The 23,935-nt window shown below is 38.8% G+C and overlaps 2 protein-coding genes across 2 annotated transcripts in view; one reads left to right on the top strand and one right to left on the bottom strand.

Moving 5' to 3' along the window:
* The window catches only part of uvssa (UV-stimulated scaffold protein A), a 43,199-nt gene extending 27,665 nt beyond the window's left edge, over window positions 1-15,534 (bottom strand). Inside the window, exons 1-7 of the mRNA XM_079892709.1 lie at window positions 15,405-15,534; window positions 14,945-15,066; window positions 13,323-13,653; window positions 12,894-13,014; window positions 8,735-9,061; window positions 8,498-8,607; window positions 5,944-6,072 (exon numbers count right to left, since the gene is read on the bottom strand). Of these exons, the coding sequence (XP_079748835.1) occupies window positions 5,944-6,072; window positions 8,498-8,607; window positions 8,735-9,061; window positions 12,894-13,014; window positions 13,323-13,653; window positions 14,945-15,054 (1,128 nt within the window). The 5' untranslated portion in view covers window positions 15,055-15,066; window positions 15,405-15,534. The remainder of the gene's footprint in view (window positions 1-5,943; window positions 6,073-8,497; window positions 8,608-8,734; window positions 9,062-12,893; window positions 13,015-13,322; window positions 13,654-14,944; window positions 15,067-15,404) is intronic.
* A 362-nt stretch (window positions 15,535-15,896) lies between these two features.
* On the top strand, window positions 15,897-16,795 carry LOC307171218 (trypsin inhibitor ClTI-1-like). The gene is made up of 4 exons (XM_079892708.1): window positions 15,897-16,084; window positions 16,270-16,310; window positions 16,398-16,507; window positions 16,594-16,795. Exons 1-4 carry the CDS (start codon window positions 16,048-16,050, stop codon window positions 16,637-16,639), a joined length of 234 nt encoding a protein of 77 aa, XP_079748834.1. The 5' UTR covers window positions 15,897-16,047; the 3' UTR covers window positions 16,640-16,795.
* The last annotated feature ends 7,140 nt before the right edge of the window (window positions 16,796-23,935 follow it).

Genomic DNA, 23,935 nt, shown 5'->3' with positions numbered 1-23,935 from the left:
TAGACTCAATAGCAGAAGTAGAAGAAAAAGAAGAAGAACACTTACGATTACAACAGGTGCCGTAACTCAGTGCTTGGCCCCTAATTACTAAACATTAACAAAAATGGAAAATATAAAAATAATAATTATTATATAATAAAGTTTTGTATATTAATAGCACTGTCTCTAAGCTCTCTGACTGGTCTCAGCACATATTAGAATAATGTAGACTGTAGACTAAACGAGTGTACAGCAGTCAGACGTTTACAGTGAACTCTATTGATCCCGCGCCGGCCTCTACCCTGAGACCGGTCCAGATAATGAGTTTCCGGTTAAATGTCCCCCACTTACTGGGAAAAACACATTCCAGCAGGGCTAAAGTGCTCCTCGCGCCCTCCAATATATTTTGTACGGTCTAATTAACTCTGTAAGCAATCTCAATTACTTTGTGCCCAGGGAAGCGTTGGCCAGGCACACTCCTTAAGCAAGTCTGTTATCCTTTTAAAAAATGAGCTGAGGAGGTACAGCCTCGGACAACTGAGCCCTACACTTCATTTGTCTTTGGCCAAGTTTGATAGCTATGCGTTTAAAAACCCATTCAATCTTATAAACCAAAAATTAAATGTACTCAGCTGTGATGGTCCTCTGTGCATCTGCTATTTATATGCTAATCTCCTCTCTTACGGGGAAGGTCTCGCAAATTATTACGGCAAACCAATAACTCAGGTGTATGGACTAGCGGGCTAGCTGACCGAAGAACAAGAACGAAATGCGCTTTGTCACGAGGACGCGTTCTAGACAGCCTGGAGTGAGACTCCATGAAGTTTCCTGTCATATTTCAATTTGAAAGCACATAATGTTGCGTATATGTGTGTGTGTGTGTGTGTGTGTGTGTGTGTGTGTGTGTGTGTGTACGCTATAGCATGTTATTGTTTTCAGTTATTAACCTTTCTTTTGCCCTGGAATGTACTTAAAATTAAGTTCTTTCTTCTGCCCAAAACAAATATTGCCCAACAATAAGCTCAGGAACATGTACAGTATACTGAAAATTTGGTAACACTTTATTTTTACAATGTCCTTGTTACACATGTAACATGTTAACCATAGTAATAACAGTAAATTATGCATAATTACATGCAACTAACCCTCATCCAAACCCTCATCCTAACCCTATAGTAAGTATATGTTTTTAATTAATATCACTCAGTACTTAAATATATAACTACACATAAACAAGGACACCTTATAATAAAGTGTAATCAGAATGTTTAACTGTGTTTAATGTTTAATCAGTGCTGGGCAGATTACTTGCAAATTGAGGTTACTGATTTTCTACATGACTAAAATTGTAGTTAGTATCTAGAATACTAATTTTAGGTCATGTATTTATACATGGATGTTAAATAAATGCAATTACGCCACCTCGGTTTGACAATACTATCTTGCACCCAGCGCAATTGACTTTACACGGACAAAGTGTACAGCAGACTTTTCCCTCCACAGTCAGTAAATTAGGGAATGAACTTGCGCTCCCGGGGGCGGTTCAGCGAAAAGAGGAGGCGTGTTCCGGCGCAAACGTTCCCTGGTGCTATTTTGCAGTTTCAGAAAACAATTCCACCTCTGACCAGGAAAAACCTCGTCTAAAGTCAGTGGCGCGTTATTCAGAGGCTATTTTAAGGGCGCATGCTTGGCCATAATGTAGCGTGTGCACAACGCGCACACACTTTGCTTCTCTCATCTACACAGATGCAGCAGTTCCAGAATTATTGGATTATTAGGAATATCACTGTTTTAATTTCTGAGAGAAGTTTCTTGTTTTACCAGTATATGATAAATATAGCCTATAATAAATCAGGAAACTAGATGAGGTAAAATAAACCATGCGTATGGGTTGACATTCTCTTGATTTGTGCTTAAGTTTTCATTGATTAAAACTAAATTGAGACATTTTGTCGACTAAAATTTGACTAAACAAAACTAGTACAGGGTTGACTAAATATGATGAAAACTAAAAAGTGCATTTGACACAGGACTAAAACAGCTGACAAAATGAACACTTCTACCCAGCACTATGTTTAATTATGAGTAACCAAAAGGTGTAATTTCTTCCATGTGATGACAACCAATAGCATGGGATGGTGATCAACATGGTGATAAATAAACACTGGACAGTTCAGGATAATGGGCCTTATCACTGCATGTGCTGGGAGTTTTTGTTGGTTTTGTCATGCATTAGAATACACCTGATAATTTATATGATTATAACACACAGAGAGACAGAACTGCAGTTTCACCCAAAATGTATTTGATCACTTAAGTCACGATCAAATGTATGATTGTCATTGCATTAGATACAAACGTCAAAAGCAATGATCTTCGTTTTATCTCAATGTCTTAACCATCTGGTGATTTTTAGTGGTCAGTTCACACAGATTTTTTTATTCTTTTTTGAATCTGAAACTCATTATCATGTGATAAAGGCAACAATTATAAATAGTCATTTTACAGCTTTCTCAGATAGGCAGGAGTTTAAGGAGTTGAAAGCAATTTTCGTCCCATGTCAGAGCAATGATACAGGGAATAAAGTAATGGAACGCTTTTAAGAGTAAAAAGGAAAAACTAATTATGATAAAGACCTTTTAGCTGTTTCTTTATCACAAAGCACTGACTTTTTGCATTGAAAGTCATCACTGAGAGTGATAAACCTCTCTGGCATGCAGTCGAGTGCTCTGTCAATGTCACGCCCCTCCTTTCTCTGTTCTTTTCGCCCAGTTAAAAACGGATAACATGTGTCATAATGATGTGTCTTCTAACTGCTCGCTGTGTCCCATTCCACCCTAGACTGAGCAAATCTCCATTAGCACATGAGCCGTGCCCCGCCGCACTGGAGCGATCTCATGCTGTCGATGCAAAGATGCTCCACCAAAAACCATAAACACTGTAATCTAAAAATGTACACTACACAAATATTCTCAACTCTTCTCATCTTGTGGTGCACATGGATCACTTGTGACAAGCAAACATTATCCTGCCAAGCACAGTATTTAGACAAAAGTCCAGTAATGTGTGAGGAAAGGGCGCCCTCCTCTGGGAATAATGCAGCATTGTTCAGTTGCTGTGTTCAGAATGGTTATATTAGCGCACTGCTTTACTGTGTTGTGCTGCATGTCATCTTACAACACACTCAACACAGAACAGTCAGTTGTGAGTTTGATGAGTTTAGCAATGAGAAAATGGACAAATAACACATTTCCATTTTTAATTTCGGAAAAAGGAAATTAGGTTATAAACTTGTTGAAAAATGAATGTATTGTATTATTCATTTTAATATTATATATTTAATATATAAGTTAAAATTGCTGAAGTTGTGTATACATATGGTTAAAAATAAAATATGATTTAAAGAGGATCTATTATGGCCTCTTATGATGTTGTTTCAGGCTCTACTAGAACAGGTTTTCCTGCTTGAATGTTGATTATTTCCTCATATTCTCCATTGTTGCGGCTCCTCTCTTCCCAGTCTGTCAGTAACGCTCTGTTTACTTCCTGTCTCTATGAAGCCCCTCCTTCTGAAAAGCACACTGTGCTCTGATTGGTCAGCTGGAGCAGTGTGTTGTGATTGGTCGAGCGCTACGAGTGAGCTTGGGAAATGTCCCGCCCCTTACCATAACCGCCAGTTTAACACACTACTGACTAACTCAACCAGGCCCCGCCCCTTTATTCTGCCTATTAATTATTAAAATGAGGAATATTGTGACGTGTTTGTTCCCGGGAGAAACTCAAGACTACAATGGAGGCGTTTCAGGGAGTTCAGAAACAGAAACACTGATATAGAGAAGAACTCAGAGATTGTTCATGCTCAAACAGCAACATCACACACTGAAGAAAGCACAATAGGTCCTTTTTAAGCAGACAACACTAGAAGCATTACAATCTGGCTTTGATATAGCAGTAAAACTTTAAAGGGGTCCTATTATGCACTTTTACTAAATGTCTTGAGTTTGTTTTTGGGGTGTACTAGAATACGTTTACATGCTTGACTGTTCACATATTTTACATTATTACAGCTCTCTCCCCAGTCTGGCTCGAAAACCCAGATTTCGATGAAGCTCCTCCTTCTGAAATACGAAATGTGCTGTGATTGGTTAATTGGCCCAGTGTGTTGTGATTGTCAGTGCTTAGCGCGAGTTCGGGAAATGTCCCGTCCCTTCATAACGGCAAGTTCTTCTCTAGTGTAAATATTGAGGATGGCGTCAATTTCAAAACAATTCGAGCCTGATTCAGACCCTGACAATGTTAACGAATAAGAGGATCGTGCAGAACGGATTGCATGCACTGACTTTGCAATTTCACAGGACGTTTCAGAGTGATATATTTTTGTTATTTTCTTATACATTATCGATACAATGTTATCCACCATTTAATCGTGATATTTGTCAGAAAATTAAGGTAATACAAACAGCAATCGATCGAAAAAGCCATGATTCATTTTCCTAAGGAGCGTTGAACCGTCTTACAAAAGCAACAGAAAACAAACTGTTCTCCATTAAAAATGTGCAGCGCACAGATAAACATTGGGATTATAATGTTCAGGAACAGTGTTTAAAATAAGTTTTAACCACTCTAAGAAGGTCAAACAAATGAGTTTTGGAAACGTTGTGGAAAAAACAGTGTCTCTTTGACAGAGACAACACTGTCTTCTCTAATGCAGCTCATCCAGACCTCATCCACCTTTCTGTGTATTCTGTGGGCGGAGATTATTTAAATGAGGAACATTGTGACTTCATAAGATCCGGATAAAAAAATGCATTGCCACCCAAACGAGCCGTTGGTTGTAGTTTGTAAAAAGGGGATTCTGTTAAATGAAATATCTTTGAGGGACTTGACTTTGAGGGACTTTGAGCTTTGCAACTTTGCAGATCTTTTTTTATGCTCAAACAGCAACATTACACACTAACTAAAGCTGAACAACTTGATCTAATTAGTTGATATGTAATTTTGATAACATAAACCCTTTAAAATATAGTGATCAAAATTTATATTTGGCATCGTAAAATCCTTTAAGATAGACGAATCGACATCTGTCAGTCAACTGAATGTGCAGAGCCACACCACACAGATGCTTTCAATGAAGGAGATACTGGGAGCCACAGGGAGAGTCTAGTACTGTCAGCACTGCTTAAAGCTAGGTTTATACTCGATGCGTCCGCACGAGCGCGAAGGTGCGCGCGGCAAAAATGACGTCATTGCGGTGTAGGCGGTCGTGCACGTTGGGTTCGCAAGACCCAATTTCGCTTGGCGGTGTGCGCGGCATTTTTTGTAACAACGTGCGCGGCGCCGCATCCGAAGATGAACGACTTCGAGCCGAATCTGGCCGAGCTCGAACTTCTCACCACACCGGCACCCAGTTTGCACGTCTAAATTAGTTGCTTACATTTAAAAAATGAGCATACAATAGCATAAAACATATTTTTAATGAACATAAAGGTCCATGTTTAATAAAAATGTTCACGAAACTTAATGAAATGTTTAGTGAAATTAGAAAATATGTAAGAGATCGTTAATTTAGTTATATTGTATACACATTCTCATATCCATATATTTTGTTTTATTGTCACGAGTAATAATCTCAGGGTTTTCTGGGTTTTACACGATTCTTTTTGTAGTGTGGTATTGGTGGTGATGTACTAAAATAAACATTGTCACGTGTGTATAGCTTTCTTATTCTCACCGCTGATTCCTGATGGTTTAGAGCACAATTACTCAAGTCGCCCTCTGTCGTTTCAAAGAATAGTACAACGGCGAGTGCGTCGAGTATAAATGCCTCGTCCGTTTGGGGAGGTGCGCGCACAGTCTGCGGAGACTCGCGCTGCGGAGCCAGGCGAAAGTATAAACAAGGCTTGATGCATCAGAATCAGTGCAAAAAAGCTTGAAAAAACCAATCTCTCTGGAAAACAGTCTCACCACTCTTCTCTCTCTGTTCTTGTAGTCTATATGAAGATCCTCATGCTTTCTCAAGGCGAGCTCCAGTGACTTCTTCAACTCGGTGGCTCTCCTCATCAGTTCTTCCTCAACGCCTACCTTTGTAAAGACCTGTAATACACATTACAAATCACACAATAAACAACTTTGTTCAAGTAAATAGTACATTTATGAGATGCATGAAAGAAAATCCAAAGGTTGTAGAGCGATATGCCACAATATGCAACATCATCAACACTCTCATGATGATTTGAGGATTGAATTCTGTTGGCATCATTGATCATCATTTTCCTGTTATCACTGTAAAGCTGCTTTGAAATCATCTGTATTGTATAAAGCGCTATAGAAATAAAGGTGACATGACGATTTAAACCCTTTAACATTTTCTACAATGGTAACTGTATAATATCATTCTACTCTTACTACTTCTGCAGTATGCCATATTAATATTTTCTTATTTCTCAGCCTCCACTTTTGAATATTCTTGTGTAAGACTGCCCTTGTGTAACTTCTTTTCCTTATCTTATGTGTACGTCATGAACACAGCTAGACAAAACCAGAACTAGGCCTTGGACACACTTATACACACACGCACGCAAACAAGAACTCAAGACTCGCACAAACATTTTAACATCTGACCTCTCGTTATTGTATCTCTAAATATGCCATATATGGTAGGGCTTGATCTTTGAGCACTATGATTGGATGGCCTGGAGAGCGTGGATGATTCTGCTTGTGTATAAATATGACTCTTCTTCAGGGTTCGAATTATGATTTCATCTTTGTGGGGGTCTCTTTAAAAAAAAAAAAAGTAGCCTATGAGCAGGCACGGCGTAGCTTAATAATGTAATATAAAAATATAAAAATTTGTAAATATAATACAAATTTAATTGAAAAAAAGCGTTGGATAACACAATTCAATTTAAATAGTACATTTGGTTTAATTTGTCGTCTAATATGTTGTTAGTTGTGAGAATTATAGGAGAATTACATACTCATATAGGTTTTTTGTTTTTTTTTAATCAAATCCGATTATGTTTATCAGTGGTTGTATATCAGGCAGAGACACGTTTGTGTGCATTTTGTTTTGTAATTTCACTGGAACGAATAGAGAGTCTCCACAACGGATTGAAGCGCGCGTCCGAGTGAAGACTGTGCGCGAGCCACAAACAAACACAGTATCCGCGCCACTGATCGCAGCGGCAACGAGCACTTTGATCACTTGATTTAAGCATAAGGATGTAGTGTGATGACGATCCGAGATCCCGTGAGATCCATGTGTTTGGCATCTTGTCCTATCGTTTAAGTCATGCTACAGTAGTCTGAAGAAAAAAAGTGCTTTATTTGTAATTTAAAATAATGGTGCTGATGATTTTTAGAGACCCCCACAGGTGTATGATTTTACTGCTTTCATGGGAGCTCATCCTCTCTCTATGGGAGCTCAGCTCCCACTGGCTCCCACGTAATTCGAACCATGCTCTTCTTCCTTAATAAACTTGATAATGTTATGGTACTTCACTGATTCTGTGTCTGCTTGATCATTCTCTCGAAGAGCCGGTTTCCACCTGATGACGGGCAGCTTCAAGGCTGCAGAAAGTCTTCCTGAAAATTAATCTAAAAATACCATAGTACTTCATATGCCTGTATGACCTACTACTGGACCATCTGATGACGTGAATTTAGTCCTTGGCCAAAATGTGCAGTATTCAACAGAGACAGAGACAGCCAAAAGATAAAGTGCCCCTATTATGCTATTTTTGTTTTGGAGTCTCCTCAAACATGTTTACTGGCATCCAAGTTCAAAAAAAGTTAATCTTCTCATGCCATCCACTGCAGCATCAGCTCTATTCTCACAGTCTGAAACAGTTTGATAAAGGATTCGGTCTCTCTAAACCCCGCCTTTCCGAGAGCCTCCTCTGCTCTGATTGGTCAGATGGCCCAGTCTGTTGTGATTGGTGTACTCTGCTCTGATTGGTCAAATGACCCAGTCTGTTGTGATTGGTGTACTCTGCTCTGATTGGTCAGATGACCCAGTCTGTTGTGATTGGTCTACTCTGCTCTGATTGGTCAGATGACCCAGTCTGTTGTGAATGGTCTACTCTGCTCTGATTGGTCAGATGACCCAGTCTGTTGTGATTGGTCTACTCTGCTCTGATTGGTCAGATGACCCAGTCTGTTGTGATTGGTCTACTGTGCTCTGATTGGCCAGATGGCCCAGTCTGTTGTGATTGGTCTACTCTGCTCTGCATCTTCTTTGCCAGGCAAAGTAGATGTTATTACTGACGACTCATTCCAGGCAGTTCAGAATCAGTTCTTTCTTTCAGGAGACAATCACTACACTTATCTTCACTTTGATCTTTGTAACTTTTCAGACCTTTTACATTCACAAACAGCTACATTATACACTACATGAAAATATCCAAAAACACAGAATAGGGGCAGCTTGAACATTCTGCTAAGCATCTCCTTCTGAATAAACAATGAGAGATTGTTCATTTGGGGATGAATGATTCCTTTAAGCGGTCGCAGGGTTTACCTGGATCCAGGACTGCACCAGAGGCAGGTGTCTGGTTGTGACGAGTCTATGAAGATCCCTCACTGTGTTTACCAACGCCTCATTCTCTTCCGTCTCTTTCAATTGTAAATCTGCGGACATGATTCAGATGGTTACTCACAAAATCTCCCAATAAGAACTCCAATTCCATGCCATGCTATGACATGATGGAGGACACATATCATCAGACCGGCTGTGAACCCGATCACTCAGACGCACCTGTGGACACATTGAGCTCCAGCTGATATTTGTAAGACATTAAACCAGTGCTGCGGAGAAACACATTCACATCAGGAACTTCCCCCGTGTCACTCTCGTCACTAGACTCGTCTGTTTGCCCTTCATCGTTCCTCTTCTCTGACATCTTTCCGTTCTGCTCATTGCTCAGGTCTTTACTGCAGCAGGGCTGGTCAGATTTGTCCTCGTCTCCCGTAGAGCTGTTAGCAACTTCTGCTTCCTCGTTGAACAGGTTTAAGTCATCGGGTGCAAGCAGTTTTATGCAGTTGTTCATCTCAGTCAAGGTTTCCTCAATCCCAGTCGTCATTTCTTAATGAAAGAGACAGCAAAACAAGCATTATAGCTTGGGAACGCACACTGTTTTCTCATCTTTAACTATGGATCAATGGTTAAATCCATAATTATGTTTTGACACCTGGTTAAACTTCAAGCATCACTATTACTCCTTTTTTGAATGCAGTTTGTGTTCGTTTTTACAGTCAATCTGGCACTAATTTCAGAAACGTAATTTTTCAAAACTCTATCCACAAAACAGTCATCACAGCCAGTCCAATGTACTAAACCTGCATTGTGCATTCATATGTTTATACAAAAAATACAATTTGTGAAAATAACTAATGTAACATTAAATACCATAGGAACATTCATTTAGATCATGCACCCATAAGATACCCACAGTTTCACCGTGCAGTTGTTGGCACAGTCATTAAATATTGTTGTTGTTGTTGTTGTTGTTGTTGTTTATGCCATGCCAGTTTCTTTGGCTATTTTCATGGTGAAAACCATACTTAAAATATTTATTATTTTTTTAGATATATCCATACTTAATTATTTAAAATAGGAACTAATTAGGACCCAATTTTCTAAAATTAAAATTGGATTAACTTAAAAAACGTTTCCCGGGTATTAACATAATTAAACAATTGTCTCAGAGGAGTAGAAATGATTAAATATTGTAGTACAAAATATGTGATATTTTTTCATCATGGTACACATAAATGCATCACTTTAAAGGACTAATAGAGATAACACTACAGGAAAGAGGGAAACATGTTCGCGTTTTGAAAAATGACATGTTTTAATAATAAGTGACTGTAAAAAAATCTGTAAATATTCAATTTCACCTACCTTTTACTTTTCAAAGCAAGTCATTAACTACTTCTGGCAAGGCCTTTGTAGTCAAGAAGTTATTCTTTGAAATTATTGATTTATTGAGGTAAATATTGAGCAGATTTATTTTCTTTTCTTTTTACAATATTATACCTTTTACCAGGATATAGTTAATTTATTTTACAGCATGTCCTGGAAACTGTCTCTTGATGTTTAACTATCATAAAAATTATTTGCTTAACAATATTGATATTTATTAATATTGATTCTTGGTGGAGCTGTGAAATCTTAACATATGGATTAAAAAATGTAACATGCTTTATTGCAACCAGACATACAGGAATAGAGGTAATGAAATTTAAAATGTACACAAGGTTTACATGCACATCATTTAAATATCTTCTATCTGTGCATTTAATGACAGCAATTCAGACCATATTTTAGTAAGCCCAACCGCAGGGCGTCAATGAACAGACGACATCGTGAATGACCCAGTGCGCTGTGTATCAGTCAGACAGGATTGGTTTTCAAGGACACAATATATGTGAAAGCATTGAATTTGCACAGGATAAGCTATACAGACATTGCAGAGATAGGTGTGCCTACTGTATAGTGTATACTGTATTATATCCGGGATTATCAGAAGAAAGTGATTTAATCCCAGAAAGTGGTACAACAAATACTATAAGACGAGCCTGTAATACTGTATAGGACTCATAAACACATGCATCTGTTTTCAGAATGAACACCCTGGTATTTCTCATATATACAGTGCGATGCCTCGTCTGTCAGCTGATCTGATGTTCGATACTGTAAAGAAGATAACATAACGTGCTGAACATAAACTCTTGTTTTTTACATAAGCAACTATGTAAGACTCTCTGACTCAACTCAACTCTCTGAGAAAACAAAGGAAATTAACAGTTGAACTCACTCTTGAGCACCATTCGAGACGCAAGTCTCACCTCAGAATCATCCTAATCTACGTCTCTTTCCCTCTTCCCCCATTCCTTCTCCCTCATGCTGGGATCACCAACATTCACCATAAGGTCCACTCCCAGGAATCTGAGGTTAATTACTCAGCGAGTCACGTGTGAATAAATGTAGACAACAGGTCAATAGTGCACTTCCACTCAATCGGCTCAAAGACTGTAATGTTACTTTGCATTATGAACAGTGTTGTGGCATTACAGGACCATTTGCCAGCACTATATGTAAGAATTTTCATGTATTTTTTTTTTTCTATTGCCAATGTGAGACCAGCTTATAACAAAACTTAAAAAACAAGACCTTTCGAGACTTCCTAGGTTGTCTATGAAAGCCTGAAGACTGATTTTTAAAGAACCGTTCTGTCGAAATGTGTCATGCAAAGAAAAGGGATTCATTCAAACTATAGTCTCACATAGTCAGATCTATATATATAGCCTAAATATACTTTATAATCAAACTATCATAACGCTGTGATTTTGATAGTTTGCGCGAGCACGAGCAAAAAGCGTCTGCTGCAGTTCACTTAACGGCCACCGGTGTCGCTAATAACAAGGGCTTCTGAATTCTACATACAGCCCCTTTAAGGTTCAGGGTACGTTTACGCAACAATCGCAACAGTAGATGGCGATGTCACTTTGTAAAGAAACACTATGCGCCACTGAACACATAATACACAAGACATCACCGGCGTTTACACAAATTCACCTTTTTGTGAGACAATAATGGTATACTTTTCAAAAACGTGCATTTTGAACCCCGTTTTCAAAAGTTTTTTTTTTGTTTTTTGTTTTTTAAGTTTGGGGTTTTTAGGCCCCAAAAACGCCATTGTCGCCAAAACACACAGAACGTTTTCCGCTTTTAGTTGAAAACGGTGTTGTGTAAACGGCCGTTTAATGGAGAAGTTGGATAATGGCATTAAAAATTACATTTATTTAAAATGAAAAAAAAAAATCTGTAAATATATAATGAAATAATGTATAAATAATTCTATAATTATTTTATTATTAATTATTTTGTTCATTTTATTAATTTATTTTCACGTTTAAGTACTTATCTGTAGATAGACGGATTGTATTTTTTTTTCTCATAGACCGGTGTCCATGTTATCAGGAGAACTGCATGTCCTCAGAACCACACTGTTCAAACATAGTGAACTCTGTGTTGACTTTTCACAGCTATATCACTGAAGATTTGAACTAGTACTTCAACCTGCTTGTCAAGTCAGCTACTGGTCTTATGTCTTATTAGCATGTTAGTATTGCCTTAGAATGTCATGGATGAAACTGCAGTCAGTGAATGATATTTTTTTCTACACTCTTAAAAATAAAGGTTCTTTATTTCCACTGATGGAACCTTTAACATCCATAGAATCTTTCCATTGGAAAATAGGTTCTTTACACAGTAAAACATTTTGGGTTACTTTTGTAACCCAACCATTGAGTTACACATATTGGGTCACTATGTTGGAATATTTTCCAAAAATGTTGGATCATTTATTAAATCGTTGGGTAATTTCTAGTAACAACCCAGCAGTTGGGTTAACTGTTGGGTTAAGCATGTTGTTAGTACACTTGTGTATTTTGAATTTATGTACACAATTATGTATATTTACATAAAATTCTGGACTCCCCAATATTTATTTTGTAATTTAAAAATATATTTGTTGAGACATATTTATTGTTTTATACAAATAAACAATCTGTATTTGAAAACAAAGTGTATTTTATTTATTAAAATAATGTCATAAATAAAAATAAATAGTTATCTTAACTGTTGGGTTACTTTTAACCCACAGTTGGGAAGGTGCTACACCACCCCATAGTTGGGTTACTCGTTGAGTTATTTTTAACCCAACATTATTAAGTGAGTATAAAGGAAAATGGTTCTTTAAATAATTAAAATGTTCTTCACGATAAGAAAAAAATGGTTCTTTTAAGAGCTGATCCCTGAAGGATTCTTTCATCTAAAACCCACTTTTGGAAGTTTTATTTTTAAGAGTGTAGTGTCAACAGGGCTGCCGTTTATGAACGTAAGAATGTACCTTCCATCTCCTGTTTGGCCTTTTCAAGCCTCTCTTTGTAAATTCTTTCCAATCTCTTCTGTTTCTCCTCTTGTCTCTTTCTTTCAGCCAGTGTTCTCGCTTCAACATCATGAAAATCTACCTGAGAAAAATACACAATGTGTGATTAGACATATCACTATATCACTATTGTGACAAATTATGTTTACCTATTATAAATCTGCCCAAAACAGTAAAAAAGTAAAAATAAACATAATATTATAAAAATAAATACTATTTTGTTCTTCAATTGTTCATTACCTTTCTTTAAACAGCTAAACTCCACTAGAACACAATATATTTTTCCATTACAATCTTTAATTACATAACAACAGTGACGGGTGCAACAGGGTGTAAACTGATGTTATTATTAAATACTGATTACTGTTAGAGGTGTAGCCGGATAAATACCTTTTTAATCTGCTTCAGAAAGTGATATCCCAGAGACAGTTTCTTATACGCCTCTCCATAAGTGGCGTGCCATGACTGCACCGTCTGAATGGCGAGTGTCCTGAGTTTTCTGGCCACCTCTTTGGGGGGAGGCAGCGGCTGCTCGGCGTCGGTCTCGACCGTGAGCTCCAGGAACTCCTGGAAGTTTGTGATGAGAAGACCTCTGAAGTGATGCGACCGGCTGAAGATCTCACTGAGCATCTGGAAGGCAGAGAGCCGGATCTCCGCATGCTCCTGGTTCAGCTGGGTCATAATCAAGTGGTAGAAATGATCAATGTAGTCATTGGAAACTCTGTGGTCAGAAAAAGAAGAGGGATTTAACAAGAAGGCGCATGTGGTCACATGTCCAGTGCTGCTCTATGGCCTCAAGAACAAACACTATACAAACACACAGGCACATACCGATTATAAACTACTTGCTTATAAATTCAATTTGACATATAACTGTTTGTATCTTCATAATTGACAACACTGATAAATAAACGCTGGGCAAGGCCAGTTCCTCATTCTGTGACTGGACGATCAGCTCTCTATTCTCAAGAAGACTTTGGGCAGAGCTGGGAACCAAAGCTACTCGCTTAATAATGTTGGGTTAAAAGTAACCCAAGAGTTAAGTTAACTATTTATTTTTATTCATGACATTATTTTAATAAATAAAATACACTTTGTTTTCAAATACAGATTGTTTATTTGTATAAAACAATAAATATGTCTAACAAATATATTTTTAAATTACAAACTAAATATCGGGGAGTCTAGAATTTAATGTAAATATACATAATTGTGTACATAAATTCAAAAATACACAAGTGTACATACATACATACATATTTAACCCAACAGCTGGGTTAATACTAGAAATCATCCAACGGTTTTAAAATGACCCAACATTTTTTGGAAAATAACCAAACATAGTGACCCAATATGTGTAACCCAACGTTTTTTTACTGTGTATTTATGAGGCACTGTACTGTGATAATAGCATGGCTGTCTGAAATCAAAAATTGTGGAAGCATTTTTGTCTCACACAAAGTGCATGACAGTTAAGCAAAAGATTGTAACCAGTTTAAACTCTTACTTCACTCCCAGGTAAAGTTCAACCGGCTCTAGACTAGGGTAATGGCCGTTTACTAATGCAGTGGATGTAATGGGGCAAAATCTCTCACTATTAGCTAAATAAATTAGATATTCTGTTGTGGTGTAGTGGTGTTTTTGGAGATATAATGACATATATCTCCAAAACACTGCAGTAAAATTATTTCATGTGAGGTATGCATATAGTATGGGATGTCCCCTATAAGAGCTGGTCATTATTTTCTTCTAACTGTTACTGGTTAAAAATTAGGTCTTTATAAGTGTATAAAGTGCAATAATGTGACATATCTCCAAACCGCTGCAGTGAAATGGTTACATATGAGGTGTGCATATAGTATGGGACGTCCCCTATAAGAACTGGCCACTCCAGTTCCAATGAAATCTTTCCCAGAATGTTCTGAATCTATTCACATGACTTTTTTTTTATTTTCTAATTGTGAAACGGTGTTTGTGAACAAAACGATACAACCAAAAACTCTATATCATACTTGCACATTTTCTTCACTTCCTTCATTTTGTCTTGATTCAACTGTGGTTCTCCAGAGGTTGTCAACTCCTCAACCAGTTGTGAGAGCTTATCTCGCATTGTTTGGTCCATCTTGATATAACCCTAAAACAGAATGAATAGAGGATTAAATTATTAAAGTATAAGTCAATGCAACCATCACTGAGAAATAGTTGCTCCTCTATGTCATCATTACTCACTGTTACTTTTGTTATGCAACTGCTGTTTAGATAGATAGATAGATAGATAGATAGATAGATAGATAGATAGATAGATAGATAGATAGATAGATAGATAGATAGATAGATAGATAGATAGATAGATAGATAGATAGAGTAATTCATACAATCTACTAGTAACAGAGAGCTTCTCGTTTCATCTGACTATATGTATCATAAGTGTATCTTTCTTCAGTTGAATAGGACGAATGACACTACACGTACCTCCTCATCCACTTGCTGTAATGAAAAGGGCTTTATTAATAACTGGTATTGTATAAAATGTATGTTTCCGTGTGGGGATGAAGTGCACTCATCTCAGTGTCTTTGGTGCGATTGAGCAGGGAATGTAAACAAAGATACAGTGAGCAAATGTAGCAGTTAAGAGTCCACCATTTTCAAAATAAAAGTCTCGCTCCTGTAACATTTCACTGAAAACGGACTGAACTACAGCCAAAACATAATCATTAATATAATTTTATAACAATTACTTTCACTGTAAAGTTGAATATGGGTGTGCCTATTACAGTTACACGTGTGCGAATCGCTTATGATTGTTAATTAGATGCTGCTGACGTTGCTTACGTAACAAAAACAATATTCATTAGCCGAGCCTTCCTTAATTCTTATTCGCCACCCTAACATCCGCCCACTTACCCACGTCTGGTTGTCAGCCAATCAGTGAGGCAGATTAATGAATATTCAATCCAAGCCTTTGGCGTAGTAGGATTCGAGTGACGCACTTTGTAAATGTGTAACTTTTCTGTGGGCGGGAGTAATAAACGGTGATAAAAAGAGCAATAAAGGTTCTCACCACACCTGAAAGTTATTGATTACATAGTCAACACAACGCTGTAAACAAACAATCATGCTGGGACGGATTTTTCTAGTATTCTGCTTGGCAGGTGAGTTTATCACTGGTTTTGACAATAAGGATAATCAAAGTTTGATGTTTTGAGCGTGTTTTGTAACAAAGACTACGTTATTTTTATCTTTAATCCTGAAAAGTTAAAACCACAAGAAATATAAAGCAGACTCTTCATATCACGTAGTTAGTTATGTTTTGTGTGTGTATGTTTCATCTATACAGCCTTGGCAAGTGCAGCTGTGATCCCTGATGGCTCTAAAGTGGTGGGTTGATGATTATAACCTATTATAACCTTAATTTAACCACTAGCCTACATGTATTTAATGCATTCTGTGTGCTTCTCTTGAAAGCCAAAGTGCTCTGAATTCTTCCTTCCCATCTGTACCCGGGAATATAACCCTGTGTGTGGAACTGATGGAGTCACTTACCCAAACGAGTGCATGCTGTGTCTGGAAAACATGTATGTAAATCAAGTTTCTAACGTTTCAGTTTGAATATTCATAATGTGTCCTACTGAAACCTTGTTGTTTGTCTGTCTTGTCATAGGGAGCTCAAGGTGAACACGGCGATCTCCAGGATGGGAGAATGCTGAGACGGATCCACTCGTTTATATTTGGGATGACATGAAGGCTGGAACCACATGCTGCTTTTTTAAAAATGGTTTTAATGATGAAATGAAGTGTTTGTTCCCTGTTGTGTGTCCTTTTTTAAATTGTTCTAATCCTTAAATAAAGCCTTTATGTAGTAACTCGTTGCTTTGTACTTTTTGTCTTGAGTTTAAATGTTTATCTGGAGTATTTCTCAGCTGAATCTGTCTCGCATCAAAAAACAAAGGAGAATTAGACAAAATGGCCATAAATGGCAATTGTTCAACATGAGTAAACTGAGACCTTCTTCAATGAGGTAATATGAACATTGTGTATGTTTGCCATTTGCTTCAGAGAGAAAGGGGTGATGGATCACCAAAAAACAATGGTAATGTCAAAGTTTGATTTAATGGCCTAATTTGACTTCTAGTAGAGCATTTAAGTGATGGGTATTTCTAAATCAAACGGCACAAAAACAACTTTTCAAATGATGCCAAGTAGTTACAACACACTCCGGGATTGCACTGGATAAACAGTCAAACACAACATTACTCCCACTGTACTGGCCAATCATCTTCTACAGTGGTATCATATCTCGCATCTCTGACACAATGAAGGCAAGAGAACAAACTTTGTCCCACATCATATACACTAAATATTTACAACAAACAGGACAGGCTGTTATACATAAAACTGGCCCATGGCTATAACTAAGGGACATTTTATGTGTTTTTTTATTACATTCATTACAATTTTATAACTTCAAGAGGATCATTCATGACTCATAATCACTAAAGAACCTCAAATACTGCTGTTGATTTAATGAAATAGTTTGTGAGTTGAACTTGAGGACTTGCTGCACTGTTTCAACTGCATCTCTTCTTATGCAAAATATAATCTATAAAACTGCTGTTGTCTAAATATAATTTAGCAATCGTTATGTGAAGTCTTCTAATATAAATATTTCATAAGGTCAAGATGCAAAACTACTATCCAAGGCTAACATTTATGTTCACATTGTCATGGCAATGTTGTGATGAAATCCCTCAGTAAAGATTGTACGGGCAGAGATGGGCATAAATACATGGAAATGTATTTAAAATACAAATACAAAATAATGTGTGAAAAAAATGTATTTAAATACAAATACAGTATTTTGTATTTTGAAAATACACAAAATACATGTGAAATTGGCCATCCAGTGCAGGTATAGGTCACAGTGAATGAAGAAACTACATCCCAACCTCATCTCTGCCCTTTCTTCCTTTCTTTCTTTCTTTCTTTCTTTCTTTCTTTCTTTCTTTCTTTCTTTCTTTCTTTCTGTCATTCTGTCATTCTTTCTTTCATTCTTTCTGGCAATTACAAATAAACCTATGCAAAATAGCAGCCATTTATATACTTATTTCTGGTTACACTGTAGTCTATTACTTGTGGTGAACACTATTAAAAAATTCATACTGTATGTAAAACTGTAGGAACCTTTTCTGATATCTAGCAAAGAATATGGATGGGCGATATGACCAAAATCTCAATTTTACTTGTTTCACAGTTCTCAATATCAGTTTTGATTCCACAGCATAAACTCTTTTGAGGTTTTTTTTTTTTTTTTTTTTTTTGCAGGTAGTCCAATGCTTTTTAAGTAATTTTATGTTTATTTTATCTAAAGTTTATTTGTTTCTATAAGTTTATTAGAATTAGAAAGAATTATCTAAAAATTAAAATTAGAATTAATTTAGATTCATTTGACACTATTTACCCCTTTTCTATTATTATTTTTTATGTACAATAAAACTAAAAGCTGAAGATGTTTGTGGAGTATCATTCATCAGTGCTTCTTTTTCCACTCCAATGTTCCAGTAATTCCTGCTCACTAAAAGCTGCACAGATATATTTGCTTACCCCACAAATAGGCCCATCGATGTAAACGATTTAGAAAAAGTTCCATCAGTTCAAACTTTATATCATCGCTATGATATGTAGTGTCATATCACCCAGCCCTAACATGCAGTAATGCTTTAAACACATTTGACAAGCTAGTTGATAAAAATCAACAACCAGTCAAGACTGATTGGCTAACACTATTTTCGCACTTGTCTGTGCTCTTTTATTCTTTCATGTTAAATGAAGTGAATAATGCACTATTTTAACTTTAATAAACAACGCTGATCCAATGCTGAGCTAGTGAATGTCTGAACTAGTTGATGCACAAAATCAATACCCTGATAAAGAGGTTGACTGGCAAAAAGTATTTTATGTATTTTGAAAATACAAAAATACTCATCTTAAATGTATTTAAATACAAATTACATTTGATTTTTTCCAAAGGCTTTTAAAATACAAAATACAAGTTTCCGTGTCCAGGGATCGGGTTGTCGAGGCCCCCGCCTTCGACTGTCGCCCGATTCACTATGCACCGGCCCCTTACGGTCCCTCCTGTAGGTGGTGAGCCCGCGGTAGGGCGGCCCCACGTCGCTCCTTCGGGCTAAGCCCGGCCGGACCACATGGGGGGAGGCCCGGCCACCAGGCACTCGCATACGAGTCCCAACCCCGGGCCTGGCTCCAGGGTGGGGCCCCGGCTGCGCCATGCCGGGCGACGTCACGGTCCTTGAATTTACCGTCATCATAAGGGGTTTCTGATCCGCTCTTAGTCTGACACGTCACCTAGGACCTGTTTGCCTTGGGAGACCCTACCAGGGGCATATATCCCCAGAAAACATAGCTCCTAGGTTCCTTAGGGTACTCAAACCCCTCCACCACGGTAAGGTGGCAGTTCACCACGGTAAGGAGGCAGTTTGGCCTCGAAGAGATTCTGGCAAACCGTCCGGCGCCTCAGGAGGGGGAAGCAGTGCCCTACCAACGCTGTTTACAGTGGAGGTGGGCAGCTGTTGACCTCGACTGGGGATGTCATCGGACGGTGGAAGGAATACTTCGAGGATCTCCTCAATCCCACCGACACGTCTTCCATTGAGGAAGCAGAGGCTGAGGGCTCAGAGGTGGACTCGTCCATCACCCGGGCTGAAGTCACCGAGGTAGTCAAGAAACTCCTCGGTGGCAAGGCACCGGGGGTGGATGAGATCCGTCCCGAGTACCTCAAGTCTCTGGATGTTGTGGGGCTGTCTTGGCTGACACGCCTCTGCAACATCACGTGGCGGTCGGGGACAGTGCCTTTGGACTGGCAGACCGGAGTGGTGGTCCCTCTTTTTACAGTTTTTCTGAATTGCTAAAACACATTTCTTGAAACCATTACTCACTTTCTCAAAACCTTAAACACAAAACCAAACTTTCAAACCACATCTACAGAACCTCTGACTCTTCTGGCAAAATCAAACAATGCCTCAAAACCATTTTATCTGTGCTCAGAATCAAACAATGATCTCAGATCATACACACACACGAGTCGATATTATAAACACTACAGATCATTCATTAGACACTACATCAAAAAATGTAGAACACAGAATCCAAAGCATGCAGTTACAGAAAAAAAAGTATATTGTAACAAAGTAAACAAATTTTGCAATTACGTAAAAAATATAGTAATGACAACTTTATTAAGGTGAATAAATTGTATGCTGTATCCACTGCATGTATAGTATTGTACTGAATATTGAATAGTAGGCCTTATCACATGTTTGTATATTCACCACTTGTATACTGTGAAAATACAGTGACCCAACTGCAAAAGCCAAAAAGGTTACAGTAAAAAAACTCTAAATGAAAAGCATGTTACAGTAAAGTACACTCAGAAGAGTTGTGCAACTGCAGAATCAAGGTCAGTGAGAGAGATTGATTCTGCTTCAGCATCATGTCTTCATGTTGGTCCGGCCAGAGGAGTTTCTCCAAATCTAAGACAATGTCGTCTCTGCAGGCAAAGGGAAAAACCCTAAAGCCAGATCCAGCCTTGACAACATTCTCCACACCTTGCTCTTCCTTGTCCTCATCCTCATCCTCTTCCTGCTTGTTCACCTCCTCTTACTCATCCTCTTCCTTCTCTCCCTCTTATATTGTTTCCATCCATTGTTGGTATCAACATTCAGTGCAACATTTTGAGTAAATGTTGGGACTCTGAACTGAGTTGTATTATGCACAGTTGGTTTGGTCACATCATTAGAAATAAGTGTGAACAATTTTGAGTCGTGTAAATGATGACAAATGTGTTGCAGTTGTGTTTAACTTTCGCCTACCTGTGTTTAGCAGAAAGAGTGATTTATTCGACAAATTGGTTTAGACTATTGAGAATTTGGTTCAGAGAATGGGGTTTAGTGTTTTAGCAATTCAGAAAAACTGTAAGAAGGGGGACCGGAGGGTGTGTTCTAACTACAGGGGGATCACACTTCTCAGCCTCCCTGGGAAAGTCTATGCCAGGGTACTGGAGAGGAGAATCCGGCCGATAGTAGAACCTCGGATCCAGGAGGAACAGTGCGGTTTTCGTCCAGGCCGTGGAACACTGGACCAGCTCTATACCCTCTACAGGGTGCTGGAGGGTTCATGGGAGTTTGCCCAACCAATCCACATGTGCTTTGTGGACTTGGAGAAGGCATTCGACTGTGTTCCTCGCGGCATCTAGTGGAGGGTGCTTCGGGAGTATGGGGTCCGGGGCCCTTTACTAAGGGCTGTCCGGTCCCTGTACGACCAGAGCAGGAGCTTGGTTCGCATTGCCGGCAGTAAGTCAGACTTCTTCCCGGTGCATGTTGGACTCCGGCAGGGCTGCCCTTTGTCGCCGGTTCTGTTCATAATTTTTATGGACAGAATTTCTAGACGCAGCCAGGGGCCGGAGGGTGTCAGGTTTGGGGACCACATGATTTTATCTCTGCTCTTTGCGGATGATGTTGTCGTGTTGGCCCCATCAGACCAGGACCATCAGCATGCACTGGGACGGTTTGCAGCCGAGTGTGAAGTGGCTGGGATGAGAATCAGCACCTGTAAATCCGAGGCCATGGTCCTCAGTCGGAAAAGGGTGGCTTGCCCATTTCAGGTTGGTGGAGAGTTCCTGCCTCAAGTGGAGGAGTTCAAGTATCTTGGGGTCTTGTTCACGAGTGAGGGAAGGATGGAACGGGAGATTGACAGATGGATCGGTGCAGCTTCTGCAGTAATGCGATTTACCGGTCAATCTACGTTCCTACTCTCACCTATGGTCATGAGCTGTGGGTCATGACCGAAAGGACAAGATCCCGGATACAGGCGGCCGAAATGAGCTTTCTCCACAGGGTGGCTGGGCGATCCCTTAGTGAGAAGCTCGGTCACTCGGGAGGAGCTCAAAGTAGAGCCGCTGCTCCTCCACATCGAGAGGGGTCAGCTGAGGTGGCCCGGGCATCTTTTCCGGATGCATCCTGGTCGCCTTTCCGGGAAGGTGTTCAGGGCATGTCCCACCGGGAGGAGGCCCCGGGGAAGACCTAGGACATGCTGGAGGGTCTATGTCTCTCAGCTGGCCTGGGAACGCCTCGGTGTCCCCCCGGAAGAGCTGGAGGAAGTGTCTAGGGAGAGGGAGGTCTGGGCATCCCTGCTTAGACTGCTGCCCCCACGACCCGGCCCCGGATAAGTGGAAGAAGATGGATGGATATTTTGCATTTCAAATACGTATTTTAAATACATGTATCTGAAATACTGTCCATCCCTGTGTACGGGTATCAGTATTCTCAAATGTCCAACAGGGCTAAAAACTGCAAACCTCAAAGAACAAAAAATACAATCAACTCATATAATACTGGAGTCCCTGAGGTTGATGATGATCAAAGCTGCATTTTTTATACTTTTGGGTCCTATTTTGTATATTTTATTACAGTTTTTCTCGATTGCTTAAACACATTTCTTGAAACTATGCCTCGTATTCTCAAAACTATAAACACAAATCCATAACGTCTCACCCAATTCCCCAAACATCCTATTTTCAGGTCAAAATGAAGCTCTACACTCAAAACCATTCACTCTCGCTGAAAAACCAAACTTTGCCCTCAAACAGGACACACAAGCCCTCACAATCACACACACTACAACATAGTCTAACACACTGGTGCAATACATTCAAAACAACATTTCCAAAACTGGTAAGTTATATGTTGCTTGTGGTTCCCCCCTCACAAACCTTTTCACATGATGAACACAAAAGACACAACCAGTGGATACATTGGCACATTTTTATTCATACACAGAAAACACACACACACAAAAATAATTTTTTTTCCTGTTTTACTCTTCTTCTTTTTTTACTCTCTCCTCAAAACATTTTTTTTTATATTTACTTGCAGTAAGATGTGTGTGACCAACATATGACAGTAAAAGAGCACACACAAACCATATTCTAAAATGGAATTCGAATTGTATTGGAATGGTAAAGAGTGTTGGTCGTAACAGGAGGTTCTCCACTCAAGGATACAATATGATGGACACGTTTAAGAATGTTCCACATATGGTTGAAATACCATCATTTGCCTATAAAGATAACATTCTGGGAGTCCAGACTATAAAGGAGAAAGGATGCCCTCCCTTCACTGTCACACTCTGTGTTACTCTGTGTGACTGTACGACTGCTGGCCTTTTCTTGCAAGAAAATAAACCTCATCAAAGACTATTGGAAATGTTTGTCAGTGATAGAATTTTGTTTGTCACCACACCTCCCTGAAGGCTCTCAAGGCGACGGTAAAGCGACTCAAATTTGGCCTTACTCGTAGCCCAGCCTCCCTCATAATCACACCATTGACTAACACATGGGCAACTAGAGTGGCTTGAATTTCATCTGAGACTGCTTGTCCTCTTATCCTTGCCCTTCCTCCTCCTCATTCTTATCCCTCCTCGATCTCTTCCTTCATGTCTTTCTGGATCCATTGTTCCAAAACGCAATAAACTGATTTGGGCCCTTTTATATATCTATTGAAGGTTCTGATTGATGTGTGTTAAATTTTGACTCTTAGTGTTTCCACCTGGATAATTGTGTGCTAACTGAGCTGAAGCTGTGCTGACTTGAGTGAACAATTTTGAATGCTAGTGCTTTCTATATGACAACATGGTCTAAGCAATGAGAAATGAAGGGATTTGTGTGTAGAGTTTTGCAGTGACAGTTCAACCAATCTGACTCATGTGTCAAAACAGGGAATAGTGTTTATAGTTTAGTGAAATGGGTGTGCTTTTTGATAAATGGCATTATGGTTTTGAAATTTTAGTTCAAAAGCCTGGTTATAGTGTTTAAGCAATCGAGAAAAACTGTAGTGCCGCATACAAATGGTTGCAGATATTTACACATCATATTTTTAAAAATTATTACTGTAAATGAACAGACATGGAATGGGCAAGCTAAGTTTAATAAT

This window comes from Squalius cephalus (assembly GCF_949319135.1).
Source record: "Squalius cephalus genome assembly, chromosome: 14".
NCBI classification, from domain to species: Eukaryota; Metazoa; Chordata; class Actinopteri; order Cypriniformes; family Leuciscidae; genus Squalius; species Squalius cephalus.
This window is presented reverse-complemented; position numbering and strand designations above follow the sequence as displayed.

Bases quoted from the DNA above. Each gene is read 5' to 3' on its own strand.
- LOC307171218 (XM_079892708.1), top strand. From the start codon at position 16,048: ATGCTGGGACGGATTTTTCTAGTATTCTGCTTGGCAG. The intron at 16,085-16,269 runs GTGAGTTTATCA...TCATCTATACAG, and splicing joins TCTAGTATTCTGCTTGGCAG to CCTTGGCAAGTGCAGCTGTG. The intron at 16,508-16,593 runs GTATGTAAATCA...GTCTTGTCATAG, and splicing joins ATGCTGTGTCTGGAAAACAT to GGAGCTCAAGGTGAACACGG.